The sequence below is a fragment of the Cyrtonyx montezumae genome, unplaced genomic scaffold, assembly GCF_038088225.1.
Source record: "Cyrtonyx montezumae isolate F1298 unplaced genomic scaffold, pur_monq_1.0 scaffold_4, whole genome shotgun sequence".
NCBI classification, from domain to species: Eukaryota; Metazoa; Chordata; class Aves; order Galliformes; family Odontophoridae; genus Cyrtonyx; species Cyrtonyx montezumae.
Genome location: NW_027072045.1, coordinates 14,402,008 through 14,417,957, shown reverse-complemented (window position 1 = coordinate 14,417,957; position 15,950 = coordinate 14,402,008). Strand labels below are relative to the sequence as shown.

Genomic DNA, 15,950 nt, shown 5'->3' with positions numbered 1-15,950 from the left:
CCAGGACTCCATCCAACCTGGCCTTCATTGCCTCCAGGAATGGGGCAACACAGCTTCCCCAGGCAGCCTGTGCAGTGCCTCACCACTCTCTGAGTAAAAAATTTCTTCCTCCTACTCCAGTGACACACCTTCCATGGAGAAACCACAAGAAGCATAACTGCTCTTGCCTGGCATCGAGAGCTCATTCTCAACCTGAATGCATCTCCAACACACTATGAATGGTCTCTGGCTCTCAGGTGTGCCAGGCACTCATAAGGGGAAACATATCAAAGCATGAATGTCTTCATTACCTTATATCATTTATAGTGTAGAAGCTTGCAATTTTTTCAAGCTAAATGTTTCCTTCTGCCTATTTTCTTTACAATTTGTCCACAGCAACTGTACATATTTAATCTGGTAAGTACCTAAGAGAATCTATTTCTCATAATTCCTTACCAGAAAAAAAAAAAAAACACTTATGGAATCTTACAGTAATACATTTCTTCTTGACAAACAAAATCATACAATCATACGGAGATCATGCTCCAGAAACAATGGGGCAGGATTTCCATCTTAAGTTCAGTAAAGTCAGTTGAAATCTTTGGCAACAACCAGTAGGCTCTAACAATCTTTGTAGCTTTAAGACCTGAGAAGCTGTACAGCAAGGCAATGCAGGAACTTATGTGAACTTTCTCATAAACCGGAGTTTGAGATATGCAATGAGAAGGAAGATAACAGTCATGCATAGAAGAGCCACTATGTTTTCCCACATTGCCATGTTAGTAGGGGCGATTCCTTGGCTGATCAGGTAATCTTCACCAGAGCACCTGCAAAATAGCATGGGGCAGAATTTGGTATTACTATGCTGTGCAAGATACCACAAGTCTTCAAGCAGTTACATTTATTTTCCTGTTGTACAAAGATTCCTCTACCCATAACTGCAAAACAGACATGACAGAAACAGACTGACTTAACTTATCATGGAAAAAAAGAGTAAGGGACAAATCTGTTTCCCTGGTTCTCATAACTCTTCAGCTGATCCCATAACATGCTAATTGTTGCTTACAGATAGCTAGCAGTTTGAGTAAGTTGAGTAAGCCTCAGAACCACATAAAACTGTGACTTGTACAAAAGCATTTAATTTCACACAGCAACTGCTGAAAGCTGTAGGGACTTGAGGTCCAAAAGTTGTAGAAACAGTCTTCTAGTACTCTTCCTTGCAATAACGTCAGTTCACCAGCTCTGGTTAGCATTTACAAACAAGCTCTGAAGGACAGGCACGTTTCTGATCACTAGTTTACCATTTCCCACTGCTACTGTGGTTGTATTCACGTTGCATTTCCACTGATAAGTGACTCTGGGATTCGCTTAAGAAAAATCAATAACCCAGGGCCAAGTTATCAAAAACAAAATATAATTTAGCTAATCTGCCTGCTTTTAGGAAAAGTTTCATCCCTATTTCACTCTGGGGTAAACAGCTACATAACCCTTGTATAGGGACTGCAGAGTCACAGCCTGAACCACTAGCTGAGCACCTGGAGAAAAGAGCCCGGCAGTGCTGGGAGCACAGGTGAAGGCTGTTTTTTCCAGCTGTGTGACAGGAAGGGGTGGAGCCAGGCTCCACTGCTTTTAGACCTCATTTAAGGGCTGACTGCCACTGAGGAAGGATTTCTGGTTAGAGGCCTCTCCTTTAGGAGTTCTTTCCTTGCAAGGCTAGATCCTCAGAAATGGGCAAGAATATATTTTCATTTCTTTTGTAAGATCTCCTTTTTTTGTGTTGGTCCCTCTGCCTTTACAACCCTAAAACACAATGTTTTTTAACAAATTATTGAAGAGGACTAGCTTGTGAATAGTTACCCTGTGAGTAATATAAAGTCTTGAAATAGTCTGGCTAGTTCATTGCAGTTCAGACCCCCAAGAACCCTCATGAGGTAGACTTACCTTACTCCAGAAGTAACTGGTGGACAAATGGTTGCATTTCCCACAGACGCTGTAACGTTTGGTTTATCACCACAGAAGTAGAGATCTCTAAACTCATTAACTTGAAGAGCCTAGGGGAAGGTGTCAGATTTTTACAAAGAGGTAGTGATTTGGTGTGCTAAAGCTGAAACAACTCAAAGGAAACAATAAATAGAAGACGTATCACCACCATTCTTGGAATCACATGTATCTCTTAGGTTTAAACTGAGTTGCTCAGAAAAAATTAAGAACTTTAAAATAAGGGCTGTGAACTACCTTTCTGAGAATATGCTTTAAGTTCAACATACAGGATGGTTTGGTGTCTGAATCTGTAGCTTCAGAGTTACATTTCAGTGATCTAGCCAAGGATTTCTGTCTTCCCAGCTACATGTCGCTATTTATCCACTTTTATCTGAGTTCATCTGCACTTCCAGAAAACATGGCTACATGCACACAACCCAGCAACAGCACCCTGAAGCAGGAGGGACAGTCAGCCACGGCAAGAAGCAAACGGCTCCTTTGCATTGGTGCCCTGGACTAATTGCAATCTTAAGAAGCACTTCCCCATCCGATGAAATACCTCAGTGATACCCAAACTTCTCTAAGACACAGCACCGTGATTACTTAATCCATAGGAGACCAGTGCTACATTCTACTCACAGTAAGGCCATATCGAGGGATGCTGAAGTACTTCAGCCAATTCAGCCAGCCCATTACAGAAGGGAGGTTTACAAGGAGGCCTGAAAAGATCTGAAAGAAAACAAAAGACTGAGTTACAACTCAGTTTACTGCAAACAGTGTCATTCCCGTACGGATATTACAGCTGTCAAGTAAAGGCACACCGTGATAGATGCACATCATACTGCTATTGTGCCTATGATTACAAGTTGGCAGAGGTAAGTCTATGACTACAGCAATAATAAAATTGCAGGCACGAGGCTGGTGAGCTACTGGACTGTGGATTCTCAGCATGCTTAGGGCTGGCTCAGTAGAGGAGACAGACCTCTCAGTATGGATCCTAAAGTCATCTGTGCTCTGAAAGCTGTTTCCTCATCTCCACCAGAGAAGCATGCACTCTTACAAGCTGTACTTACAAGCATAAGGACAAAACAAATAGTGATGAGCAGATTGGCCACCGCTACCACTTCCATCCCAGCACTGATAGCCAGAGACATGGCTGTAGCAGTGTAGGACACCAATACTAGGGCCAGCATGAAGAAGAAGAATCGGCCTGCTACAGCTTGGAATCCTGTCAAGAAGCAGAAAGAAAAATGTGCAGTAAACAGCCATATCACAAATCCCACAGAAGTACCCCTGGACTCCCACACAAGACATGGAAAGCAAGAAGAAAGGCTGAGTCTGGAGTTGGCAGCAGCTGTGAATGCTCTAAAGGTCCCAAAGAGCATTACCAAAAGATATGGACAAGCAGGTCCTTGTTTTAAGATTGCTGGTACCTCTGAAGGTTTAACTCCTCTCTCTATAAATTGAAACTAAACTCTGGTTAAGTCAGAAATCAAATGCATTGAAAGATGGCAGGTTCAGTGAAAGCATCAATTCATTACCAATCATCCAGTAAGTGATGCATGAGAATATGATGGCTGGAGCAGTTCTCATGGGAAGCAGATCTCCTAACATCAAGGCCAGGAAGTAGGCAGACACACGATAGTATCCACTGGTGTACTGATGGCTGTGAGGACAGGAAGGAGGGGAGTTGCACAGGTTTAGAGCTTATCTGGGAAGAAACCTCAGTATATGTGTCTGGTTTATCCTGATTTAGTTTCTGCTCTACCACTGACTCCTATATATGCAAAGTTGATTATTCTCTCTGAGCTATCACTTCCCACTCTAAAGCAAAAGCTGATCCAACACATAGGCCATGTAGTGATATCCATAACACTGTGAGGGAAATGCATGGAAAGTGAAGCTAAATAACATATTGGAAAAAAAGCTCCTAACACTCTGTTTAAGAAGAACAGTCCTGAACAGAAGAATGGGGTAAAGTATTAGATTTATTAGCTGTGGATGAACTGTTTCTCTAGTTAACTCATACAACTGTTTCCAAGAAAGAATGGCAGCCAAGAATGGGAAAACACCTTTAGGACATCAACTGCTCTCCAGTTCACAGAGCAATTAAATGCCACTATGAACACTTTGCTGCTTAATGGAGCTCATGAAAAGATTCTTCAAGTGGTAGAGTGTCAGAATCCCCAGTGACATAGCCAATAAGCAAAACAAAGCAGCTGTTAGGGAAAATGCCAAGCATGAGCAAGCTAGGGGCAGATGTACGCACATCAAAACTACCACCTCACAGAAACACAACACTCATTTTCCTGGCACAACTCTCCAGTTTCCTCTTTACTGCATAGGATATGTATCTTACATATGTATCTCTTGCTCTTTCATCCCATGAGCTGGAGGCTATTCCAAACTACATTTTTGACATACGTGTATATATTACACATTCATTTATGCATGTGTGTATTTAATATAGATGTGTGTATATATAGATAGATAGATGCAACTGATTTTTTTTAAGAGCTCTTATAAGCCAACCAGCAGCCCTCCTTTTCTGGTCATCTATTGTGAAGATTTTTCAAGAACTCTCCCAACATCTTTGCAGTCTTACTACTCTGGGATCATTGGAAAACAATGTTTCAGCCCTGCCAGCAAAAGAAGAGGCAGAGTTTACAGTCTGAAGGATTCTGAGAGACTTCAAAAACAGCTGTTACCAAAAATGGGAAAGACACTTTTCAGTAAACTATGACGCAACGAGCAAGTAAGAGCATTTGACTTTTCTCCTCCTTCCATCACCTCTTAGCTTTTCAGCTACTGTTTCACAGACTCATTTAGCATTGCTAGTGAATTCTAAGGTTGGAAGAAGAAATGAAATCTTAAGCTCTGTCAGACAGAAACCTTTCTGGTTAGCCTGTAAGATATCCCCCCACCTCTCCTCACTGCACAGCAATAGAGCATCTAAGAGCATTGCTACTTACACAAATAGCTTTTTATCTCTGATAAACAGCTCAATTGCAGAGACACTGGAAAAACACTGGTTTGTGGTGACAAAAAACAAGGATCCAACCCTAGAAAGCAAAACAGCAGTCAAGAAGTAAGTAAACAGCCAAGACCAAATAAGATCTTTTCTGTATCTACACACAGAATGGAGATATTTAATTATGCAACTGTAGATCTTATCTGCAAAGCCAGGTTTTTCCTTTGTGTATAAAGGAGATGTGTAGGGAATGACATGTGCAAGCTTGATGGAACTGTGGTCCCTTCAGGACTCATGGCAATACCATTCAAACCAGTGAACCAAACCCTCTTCTGTAGTCCAGGCAGAGCCCAAGGCCCTCCCTGTGGTCAAAACCTGTCTCCTACATGTGGGGAAATGAGCAAGATGTGGGTTTCCCAACTTACCGATTCTGAATGCCACTTTCATCCAATTTTACACCAAAAAAAATGGCCCCCACAACCAAGGCCAGAATTACAGTCACTGCAATCTAGAAGTGAAAAGAAGATGGTGAAAAAAAAAAGTCTTTTACATGGATAAATTTGAATAAATCAATACATAGTCATTAAGGTATACACATGGTTTAAGACTCACAATCATCTAAAACTTCCCTACAACACAGTCACTATTAGAAGCTTTACACCAAGTTTTCCTGGTAAATTCTTGTCCCTTTTTTCCTTCCTCTGATCTTGGGCTAGTAAAAGCTAGCAGAAACACACTAAGAACAATCCAGTTTGAAATGTCAAGTGAGCAGAAAGCTCTTCATGTGAGCCAGATAATGGAGCATTTTCCCCACTCCCTAATATTCAGGGCAGTAGTCCTGCTGAAATAGAATGGAGATTCTCTTTCAAAGGCAACAACCTGGGTGTAGTGGCACACGAGTTTCTTGTTCCCCTGGCTGACTTTGAAAACAGAAGTCTGTTCTACAAACTGCAGACTGTGGGACGGAGAGCAGAAGTCAGAGACTTCTAGTAATTGTTACCAACCTGGGCAATTGAGGCTTGTGGGTTCCTAATGAGGTTTTTCAGGGAACGCTTGGACACCCAGTACAGCTGTGTGAAGAATCCATTTGCATAGGTAATCTCATGCCCTTTCTTGGATGCTTTCTTCTTCCTTCCCTGTCCAAGTTCCACTTTCCCCAGTGCTTCCTTTGTGCTCTGATAGAGGCTAGAGTTGAGATACTTCTGGTGTAGCGTATCTACCACGCTGATGGACGTGTTCTCCTCTATTCCATTTTCATTGCTCACTTCTAAGTAAGAAAGACAAGACATGATACCCCACAAATGCTTACCTTCAGACATGGCCCATCAACAAAGGTCCACTCAAAAAGCTGGACAAAAATATAATTGGCAATGGCTACAGAATTTTAATTATTCAAGCCTTAGCTCTGAGTTTAAGAGGCTAGTTGGAATGAGGTTTCTTTACAGTTTTAATCCAATCTAGCTCATCTGCCTGTTCTTTGTGGCACAGTAATGGCTACAGACTTAGAAAAAGCCACTAGAAACCTTGACAAAGTTTTAGGGAAATCAGCGATTTACTTTGATCCATTTCCCCATCCTTGAAAGGAACCGTTACAAACACTTTATGCTCCCTTAAAATCCTTCAGTCTCAGAAAATTGAAAGCACTCCCATAAAATATTTCTCAACATTTCAGTCACTGTATTGCTAGAAGAGTTTATTCTCATACCTACTTCTAGTATCTCTTGCTGCCCCAACAATTCATTATTCTCATGCCTACCTAACCTCTTCTCTGCACCAGTTCCTTACATGACTGAAACATTTCTTCACTCAGCTGTCTCTCGGGAATAAGCAATTCTAGTTTTTCTGTCTTTCCTACATGTTTTACAGACAACTAATATTTATCATTGTCCTATGCTACTGAAGGAAGAAAAAAAATCCCTTTTAAGTTGTTCTGAGTTATTTAAAGAAGACCAAAGCAAAGAAAATGTTAGCAAAAAAATAAAATGACAGAAAAGTGTCCTTAGATTGTAGTTAACACAGAGAGTAAAACTTTGCCATCACCACATGTAGCTTCTCTTCTACAAAAGAGAATGGTGTGTTTCTCCTTGACAGGCTACCTTTTTCTGTGTCTGCAGGGTTGTAGTCTTCCTTGCTTGCTGCCACAGCTGTTGAATCACCATTTATGATATCAAGGAAGAAGTCAGCTGGGTTGTTAAATGGTTCACATTCATATCCTTGGAAAAAAAAAAAAAAGAATAAATTTTAAAAACCCACACAATGTACTATACAGCTCCTATGATCATATCTAGGCTAGACTGGAAATTCACTCCACTTTCCTTTTATTATTTCTTTTCTCTATTCCTGCACCCCCCCCCCCACTCTAACCTAACACTGTTCAGATCATTTATGTACAATCTCTAGTATCGTACTGACAAAAAAGCACAAGAGCTTTAACTAGGATGAGAACCCATCCACAGTTCAAACTCAAAGCTGCTTACCTTTGCTCATAGCACAGAAGACTTACCAATAGAACTAAAATACTCCAGGGCCTGTTTTGCAGGACCATGGTACAGTACTTTCCCCAAAGCTAGTAATGTCAGACTGTCAAACAGCTTGAATATGGAATAGCGGGGCTGATGGATAGAAAATATGATGGTTCGGCCTCTTCTAGAGAGCCTGAAATAGGAACAAAAATTCTCTTAAATACATCACACTTTGCATTTCAGAGAGGTCATACTAGCTGAAGCAAAAAGTAAGTAACCAAATCCAAGGCCCAGTAAAGCTCTACTTCCCACTTCTCCTTCGCTGTGTAAGATACTGCCTGTAAGACCTTCAAGCATCATTTCAAGAGACTGCTGCTGCAGTCCAGGTAGACAGAGTATGATTTTCTCTGCGGCTAGCAAAGGTTAAGCCCACAGCTATGTTTAATCTGTCCTTAAAATTTTTCTGTAGCAAGCTTCAACTTGACTAACAGAAGAGATCCTCAATAGCACTGCCAGGCTTTACACAGTAGGCTAGGGAAATCTAGACAGTTGCAATTTCTCTAAACTCCTCTGCTGAGGACTTACTCTCTACAAAAGTAAAAACTAGTTTTCCTTCAGGTCTGTCAGACACTCTTCCAAGTGCTTTAGCATTGATGCTCAAGAAGCATCCCTGCTGATTAAGACCTCCTATCCACAAGCAGCACAGTAAAACATTCCCTCAGGAAAATTAAACACACAAACCCAGAAGGGATGTCAGGAATTCATTCTCATTATGTGAGATTATGATTACAAGGTTTGACCTCGCAATCCACAGTCTTTGTGGCAAAAAAAAGCTGTCCAAGCTACAGCTGCTTTTTGGGCTTCAATCCAATGCTTGCTGTCAAAAGATTCCCATCAACTTTAAAAAGCTTTGGACAAGACCCACATAAAGAGTCTACTACTCCTTATGAGTCTAACAGTCTAACTGTTTTAAAAAAAACTGTACTCAGTCATAGCAGCATTTGTTCTTTATATAATAAACACGAATTCCAGCAAAGCCCTGAAGAATTGACTCTTACTTCTTCAAGAGGATGAGGACAGCATTGGCTGTGCTGGCATCAAGGCCTGTTGTTGGCTCATCCAGAAAAAGCACTGGTGGCTCTGTGATGAGCTCCATCCCAATGTTGGTTCTCTTCCGTTCCCCTCCAGACACTCCACGGATCAATTCAGTTCCTACCTATAAGCAGAAGTCAGGCATTTGCAGAGATCTGTTATGGAGTTCAGGGTACCTCTGAAAAGCAGCCCTTTGACAGTTCCACCACAGAGCCAAAGCAAATGATGGGGTTGACTCAAAGAGCACTATGAGGGACGGGGGAGCAGTAAGCAGACGTTCTCAGTTTCAGAGATGCTTAGACACTTAGACATTAGAAACAAATATGACAATGATAAGAATCATAAGAAGGCCAGAGCAGAGGTAACACTGGTATCCAGGGCTGACTTTCATGGGTAGCTCACCTGCTGAGCAAGTGAGGCAAATAAAGTTAGAGAAGAAATGCAGCTAAGAGGAATAAGGTCTGCACAGAACTTCTCCATCACAGCCCAGCTTCCCATCCCCCACAGCTGTCAGTGCTGTAAAAACAATTCCCTTGTCTTGTCCCACAAAGCCAGGAAGTCATCAAGTGGCTTTCCAAAGTGCTGTGATTAGGCAACTGCTTCCCCTCTGCTTATAAAACACATTGGACATGGTCCCAAATCTTCCTCTTTTATCAACAAATACACATACCTCTGGACTTCTTTCATGTGTGCAGTATGGTCTTGTCTGGCTCCTGCTTAGCTGAGTGCAGCTGCACTACATACTCCATGCTGTACAGAGTCAAGCAGCTTAGTTTCCACAAGTAGTGTGATTTCTATGACAGCTGTTCTCACTACTCACCTTAGCATCAGCCACTTTGCTTAATCCCAGCTCGCCAATTATCTGTGTGACTCGTTCTTCCTTCTCTTGAAAGCTGATGGAGTTGGGCAGCCTCAGGGCAGCAGAGAAGTGCAGGTTCTCCCTCACTGTCATTGTGCCCATGACAACATCATCCTGAAAGCAATATCGATAGATAGGTGAAAGCCTTGTTCTCAGCTACCTGACCGGGCACCAGAGTCCCTCTAGTGGTGGTTACTGGATAAGTTGTTTGTGGAAACTGGACTGAGTCACAACTCCTGCCTCAAAATGTACAGCACACAAAATTCAGGGTCACTCTGTAACAGCCAGACAGAAAACACAGCTCTACAGGCTCCCAGCTTGTGTCCAGCACCACCTCAGCATGCTTTTGCGCTCATGAGTTCACATGCAGATTATATCATCTCACACTGGAAGTGTGCTTTCCTTACAAGTCATAGAGAGTCAGAAGCTGTTTTCACTGCTGGTGCTCAGCATTCAGGTTGGAGACATTCAGGGAGTCATCTAAGTCTGCTCTGTTACCACTCACTAACTTACTGTGGTCACAAGTAACTGCTGAGGCCAGCTGCCAACAAGTTTTTCCCATCTTCCTCCCTGGTTCTCAGAGAATGAAAGCTATTGCAGCGAGATGCCCCACATTTTTTCCCTTTTTCAAATATCCATACTTCTTGAGCACAAGACCTTACTCCACAGTTCAACAAAGCTCCAGCAGTCACGTGCATTTTGAGTACGAAACAGATCTATCCAGCTGACAAACACATGCCTACACTAACCTGGAACAACTAGCAACAGAACTGATGCCAGTTCCATCACGAGCCCCATGCCTCCCCACTACTGAGTGGAGTCACTTACATCCTCATCTGCAAGGCAGGAGTGGAGAGACCATCAACAGTTTGATAACACATGATTTAGCAGGTCTATATGCTCATCTGCATAAAACGGATGAATGCATTTACGCCTTCAGTTGTGTTTTGACACTTTGAGTCATCCTTATCAGCAGAATCATCATTATGCAGGGAATAGTACACGGGGGTGGGAGGGGAAAGCAGCCATTTGATGTCTTGCCTAGTTGCCTATCATTTCAAAGTTCAGTTTATTTGCTTTTGACAACGGAGACACAGACAACTCAAACTGGAGCCATTTGCAAGAAACTTCTTGGCCATTTATGAAACACTGAGGATTCAGAGATCTTTGCCCTGCAGGATCAAGACTCACCATCAATCTTATCATGCGTCCTCTCAAAAGCCCCTCAGCTGGCAGCTTTCAGCTATTTCCTACCTGCCTGCAGCCAGAAGTCTGAATGGTTTTCAAATTTGACAGTTCATACAGCTGTCAAGAATCCTATCCTCAGCTCCTCCAGGGCTTTGAGGGTTTATTATTGGCCCAGGCTCCCACCCACTTCCACAGATTCAGCTGACTTTTCCTGTCCGAGTGGAACAAGGCCCTGCCCCAGCCAGCCAGAATCAGAGGAAGAACATCAAGGATCTACTTACTTCCTAGAATTATTGTCTAAGAGCTTGAAGTAGCTCTAGTTGGCAGAAGTAGCTTCAGAGTTTTATAAGAGATTTTAGGTGTTCCTACCCCCAACCTTTTTTTTTATTTAAACTTAACTTTTATTTTTAAAATCATCTCTGGAACCTCAGGGCAGAGCCAAACACAGTGACTTAGGCACACACGTGGCTTTAGGAAGACCAACACCTCCATGCTTTACTTGGCTGGAGTAAGCAGTTTGATCCTCTGCCTTTCAAATCACAGCAAAACATTAACATCTGTTACCAAATTAAGTCTGTAGGGATCATTAAATATTATCTTAACTAATAGCTCATGCTTTGCTCATCTTCCGTGTCAGAGCCCTGCCTTTCTTCTCAAGAAGCTGTTCCTGTCCCACCACAGCCCTATTGCTCACCAGAGAAGATGCCATCACCCACTCATGAAGCAGTGATCAGCTCCCGACAGTGAATCCCTCCTCTTCTCATGGAGGACATTTCTCAAAGCCTTTCCACCAAAGTCTATACTATGCTATCCCTCCCAAGGGCTCCCAGCCTCCACTGATGGCAGTTACTCACCTGCACAACATATCCTGAGATGCATTTGAAGTTTGGAGGTTGTGGGATGCCATCTATGAGGACTTCTCCAGACAGACCTGCTGGGTCCTTTCTGGCAGCCAGCACATCTAGAAGACTTCAGATAAACACCAGGCATTAGGTTTTGTCATGACAACTGCTTTACTTCAACTGAGCAAGTACCACAAGTGAGCACTGCAGTTACAGCTGCTCCAGTCCAAACACGGGGCACTCAAAGGGGCACCCTCTGCTCTGGAGCCTTCTGCAGAACTCTCATTTGCTAGGCATACCACAGCGGTTCTGAAGTACACAGACCCTCACAGCTGCCAACCCCCTGCAGACATTAGTTCAGGCTCTGTATTAGCAGCTAACCTCAAATACACACACACAAAAGCACCATATCAAGCAGCTGCAGTCTACTCTCCAGCCAGTGGAGCACAAAAGAAATTACTTTGATCTCAAGGAAATTAATCCAAATGGGTATAAACAAGACTGGAATAAAAAATTAATTTTCTAAAGTTGTTTTAATGTATGTCTGGATTCTCCTCACTGCAAATTAGACGTCAGACTGTCTGCTAGCTCAGTGAACACTGCCCTGTCAGAGTCTAGCTCTTGGAAACATCCTGGCAACGTCCTAGAGGGGAAGATAAGGGATCACAACAAAGCCACACCTGCGTGAACTCTGACCATACTCGCCTGTCCCTGACCTTCTCAAAGGAAGACTGACACAGCACTCATTTACTACGGTTATACAAGAGAGAAAACAGCATCAGTACTGGCTGGAAATAGCCTGCAAAGTATTCTCCATGTTTTCACCCAACGATTCCAAGCACGCGCACACCAGGCCACATCCAGACTGGGTGATGGATGATCTACAGCAGGCATCCCACAGACCGACAGGACACCCTACTCCTGGCAGCCATGAGGGGGGTGTACATCTGAGGAAGTCTTGCTGCAGCAGCTTCACAGGTGACAACTTCCCTCCTGCTCCTGAGAGAGCTTGCCCCCACACCAAGACAGGTCTGGAGCCAAGCCTACACCTGTGCTTAAGGTGTACTACACAGGTGTAGCACATCTAAATACGGTTCACTCTAGTTCCCCTGATATCCTAACTCAGGCCACCACCAAAGGTGACTACAGTAACACAGACCACAGACTGGAGGGGTGCGACACAACTGCAGGACAAGAACTCCAGCAAAGCTGACATCAGAGGGACAGGAAGTATGGCCAAACTGCATCACCAGATTTTTCCCCAGGCACACAGAAGTCTGAGCCTGAGGATCCCTCATCCCCTCTCAACCCTAACAGTCCCACACCCCCTCTGAACATTGACTGGCCATTTGAAGAGCAAAAGAAAGTACTCACGAAGATTTGCCACTCCCTGTTGGCCCCAGGATAGCATTCAAGCCTGGCTTCATAATGCCACTGGAAGAAGGAAAGAGTTATTTCCAAATGGAAGACTGTTCACATGTGGCTCATAGTAGAGGTAAGGTGTGAACAAAATGCTGTTGAAAGGAAAACTTCAAGATTATTAAATTCTTAAATCTGGAATCAGAAAGCATTTTTCCTTTCTTGCTCCAAACTGCCAGACAGAACAAAATTAGAGCTGTGCATAAAAAATAATTATAAAATATAGAATAGTTGTTGTATTCTTGCTGAGTTGGGTCTGGAAGAAGAAACAATTGCTCTCTGTTACTCACTTCCTCCCACCACAGCTCAGACCATAGTTAAGGAAACCCTCAGATCTTCTGGCAGAAGTGTTCACACAAGTTTGGTCCTAATTTTCTTACACCAATGACTGACACTGCTCCAGTTATATCCCAGCTTTCACGCCTAAAGCGTGTTAGCAAGTGCTCACACGAACTGCAGACTGGCAGGAGGGCAGTCATTTCTATACCAGTACAGCTGGATCTGGAAGGTGACATGATGTTACTAACTCACAGCAAGAGACAGACTTCAATCCCCTGGTATTTTAGTTAAGCAAGAACTTACTAAACATTATGAAGGATCTTCTTTTCCACAGTCTTCCGTCTACAAAGGAATCCACTGGACTGCTTAACAGAGTACTGGATGTTATGGAAACTCACAACAGAACCTCGAGGGGATCGGAGGGAATCTCGTGTTGGAAGAGATCGTTGGAAACTGTTTGCTCCTTCCTCCTCTCCAACAGAAATGACACTATGATCAAATGTGTCCGGCATCATGTCCTTGTTACACAGGTCAAACTCCACTGCCTGAGGGTTTTTGAGGTGACTGTTATTTTGAGCAGTTCCCATCTACCAAAACAAAGAACAAAAACACACAGGAAAGAAGACAAGTGAGCAAAGAGATCTGCAGAAGGTGTCCTGGAAAAGTTCATGCACACCACTCCAACCTTTCTATGTGCCAAGTTTCCAAAAGGATGGACATCCGTGCTGGAAGACATCCAGCAGTCCCCAAAGGCACAGGAACATTTAGAACAATACATACAACCTTTAGGAACAAGGCATGGATGCTCTTGAACAAGAGACACTAGCTCAAATAACATCCAATAATAAAAAAGAGTCCACCTTTGATGGTCACTGTCATGCTTAATACAGTGGGGTCCCCACACTGCTACTCTTAACCTAAAGAGACTGAAGCTCTCTTCCATCATACAGAACATGCTTACTCCCTCTCCTTCATATATCCCACAAGGAAGAAAAGCAAACTACAAACGTATACTGCAGAAAATTAAAGATAGTATTTGCCTGCATTCACAGGGAAAGGTACAAACCATCCTAATTCAGGCAGATAAGCTGCTTCTGTAGCTCGGGGTGGAGCACACTGAAGGGAAGACATGTGAACAGCAAAGGGAAGGAGCAGTTCTCCCTGCCTCTGCATCAGGCCCTATATAATAAATAGGGTATCGATATCAGTATAACCATTAACAGGCACTTGGCAATGACTCTATTAGCAGTGTCCTAGCACCATGGCTCTTTTGTGAAGGGGCTGCTTCTCTGGTCTCAGTTAGTTACAGCAACAGAAAATCACAGAATCACACAGAACTACAGAGGTTGAAAAGATCCTCAAGAGATGGAGTCCAGCCCCCTGATAAGCAAGTCACACAGCTATGTGTCCAGAAAGCTCTTGAATATCTCCACAGAAGGAGACTCCACAGCCTCTCTGAGCAACCCGTTCCACTGCTTCATCACCCTTACTGTTAGGTTCTTCCACATGTTAGTGCAGAACTTCCTTTGTTCAAGTCTTAGGCCTTGTCATATCCCTGTGTGCCACCAAGAAGAGCCTAGCGTCATTATTTTGGCTCCCATCTCCCTTTAGATATTTATAAACATTAATCAGCTCCACCCATCAGTTTTCTTTTCTCCAGACTGAACAGACCCACGTTACTCAGCCTTTCTCCTCATACAGGAGATACTCCAGGCCTTTTATCATCTTTGCGGACTTCACTGGACTCCTTCTAAGAGGTCTTTGTCTTTTTTGAATCAGGGAGCCCAGAACTGTATTGCAGACGTGGCCTCACCAGGGCAGAGTATTCATGTATATACATGTATTCCACATGTGATATTTTCCCTTCCATCTGCACCCACAGATGACACTTTTTCCATTGTCTGCACTTCTTTCCTCCAAGGAATGAGAGAATGATAACTTGAAGGATCAACCACTGCAGAAGCAGAGCATTTCTCAGAAAGCGAGATGGTCATCTTTTAAGTAACCAGAGTTCCAAAATCCAAATATATTAAAAAAAAAAAAAAAACAAACAGAAAGAAGGACTCCAAACTGCCTTTTCCTGTCATTTTAAGCTATTTGGACATAGCCCTGAGCACCAGGTAGCCCTGCCTGAGTTGAGGGGAAGGGGGGGGTGGGCAGGACCAGACAGCCTCCTGCCATCTTCAACTATTCTGTGAAAGCTCAAGAAATTGCAGAGATTTTTATTTCTGTTTAAGTAAATGAAAAGCAGCAGGGGGAGGAAGAGAAGGAAGGGTTGTTTAACTTGGATGCAATCCCATACTTGGAGGCTGGTCATTCCTGGGAAAGCCATGCTTGTGGGAAGCACGAAGGAACTGCTGGTTACATCAGCATGAGGCTGCTTATATATGAGAAAGGTTGCACAACGCATTGGGAAAAAAAAAAAAGACAGGATGCCCATGACATCAAGGGCAAAGACCCGGTTAGACCTTTGAACATCTGACTGTCTTGTAAACCTCACATCATAGCCAGGTTTTCTATTTACAACGCCATAAACCCTTTTATGTGTGCTTTTGCAAAGTTACAGATAAGCACTGACAACCCACTAAGCAGCTGCATGCAAGGATAGAAGAAGGCTGAAAGAAGAGTAGGAAAGGCCCAACAGATGCTACAGGTGGGCTCCGGCAGCCGCACGTCGCCCCCAGCAGCACCCCACGATCCGGTACCGGCACCGCCCCACTCAGCTCAGAGCCCCAGTGGGACAGCTCGCACCGTTACCTCCGGACCCCGCGGCGCTCCAGGCGGCGGACACGAGGCTGTGGCTGCGGCGCTGCCTCGCCTGCGTTTTATAAGCGGGTGAGGGCGGAGGGGTTATATAAAGCGGCGGAGAGTACCCGGCG

At 43.5% G+C, this 15,950-nt stretch overlaps 1 protein-coding gene across 1 annotated transcript; it reads right to left on the bottom strand.

The window, feature by feature from the left end:
• Positions 1–465: 465 nt before the first annotated feature.
• ABCG2 (ATP binding cassette subfamily G member 2 (JR blood group)) lies at positions 466–14,157 on the bottom strand. The gene is made up of 16 exons (XM_065746361.1): positions 14,138–14,157; positions 13,375–13,658; positions 12,748–12,807; positions 11,386–11,500; positions 9,305–9,457; positions 8,451–8,608; positions 7,434–7,585; positions 7,027–7,143; positions 5,935–6,197; positions 5,356–5,438; positions 4,932–5,021; positions 3,501–3,625; positions 3,033–3,187; positions 2,599–2,688; positions 1,921–2,030; positions 466–806 (listed from the first exon to the last, which is right to left on the bottom strand). The coding sequence occupies exons 1-16, from the start codon at positions 14,138–14,140 to the stop codon at positions 659–661; spliced, it is 2,106 nt and encodes a 701-aa protein (XP_065602433.1). The 5' UTR covers positions 14,141–14,157; the 3' UTR covers positions 466–658.
• Between the last annotated feature and the right edge of the window lie 1,793 nt (positions 14,158–15,950).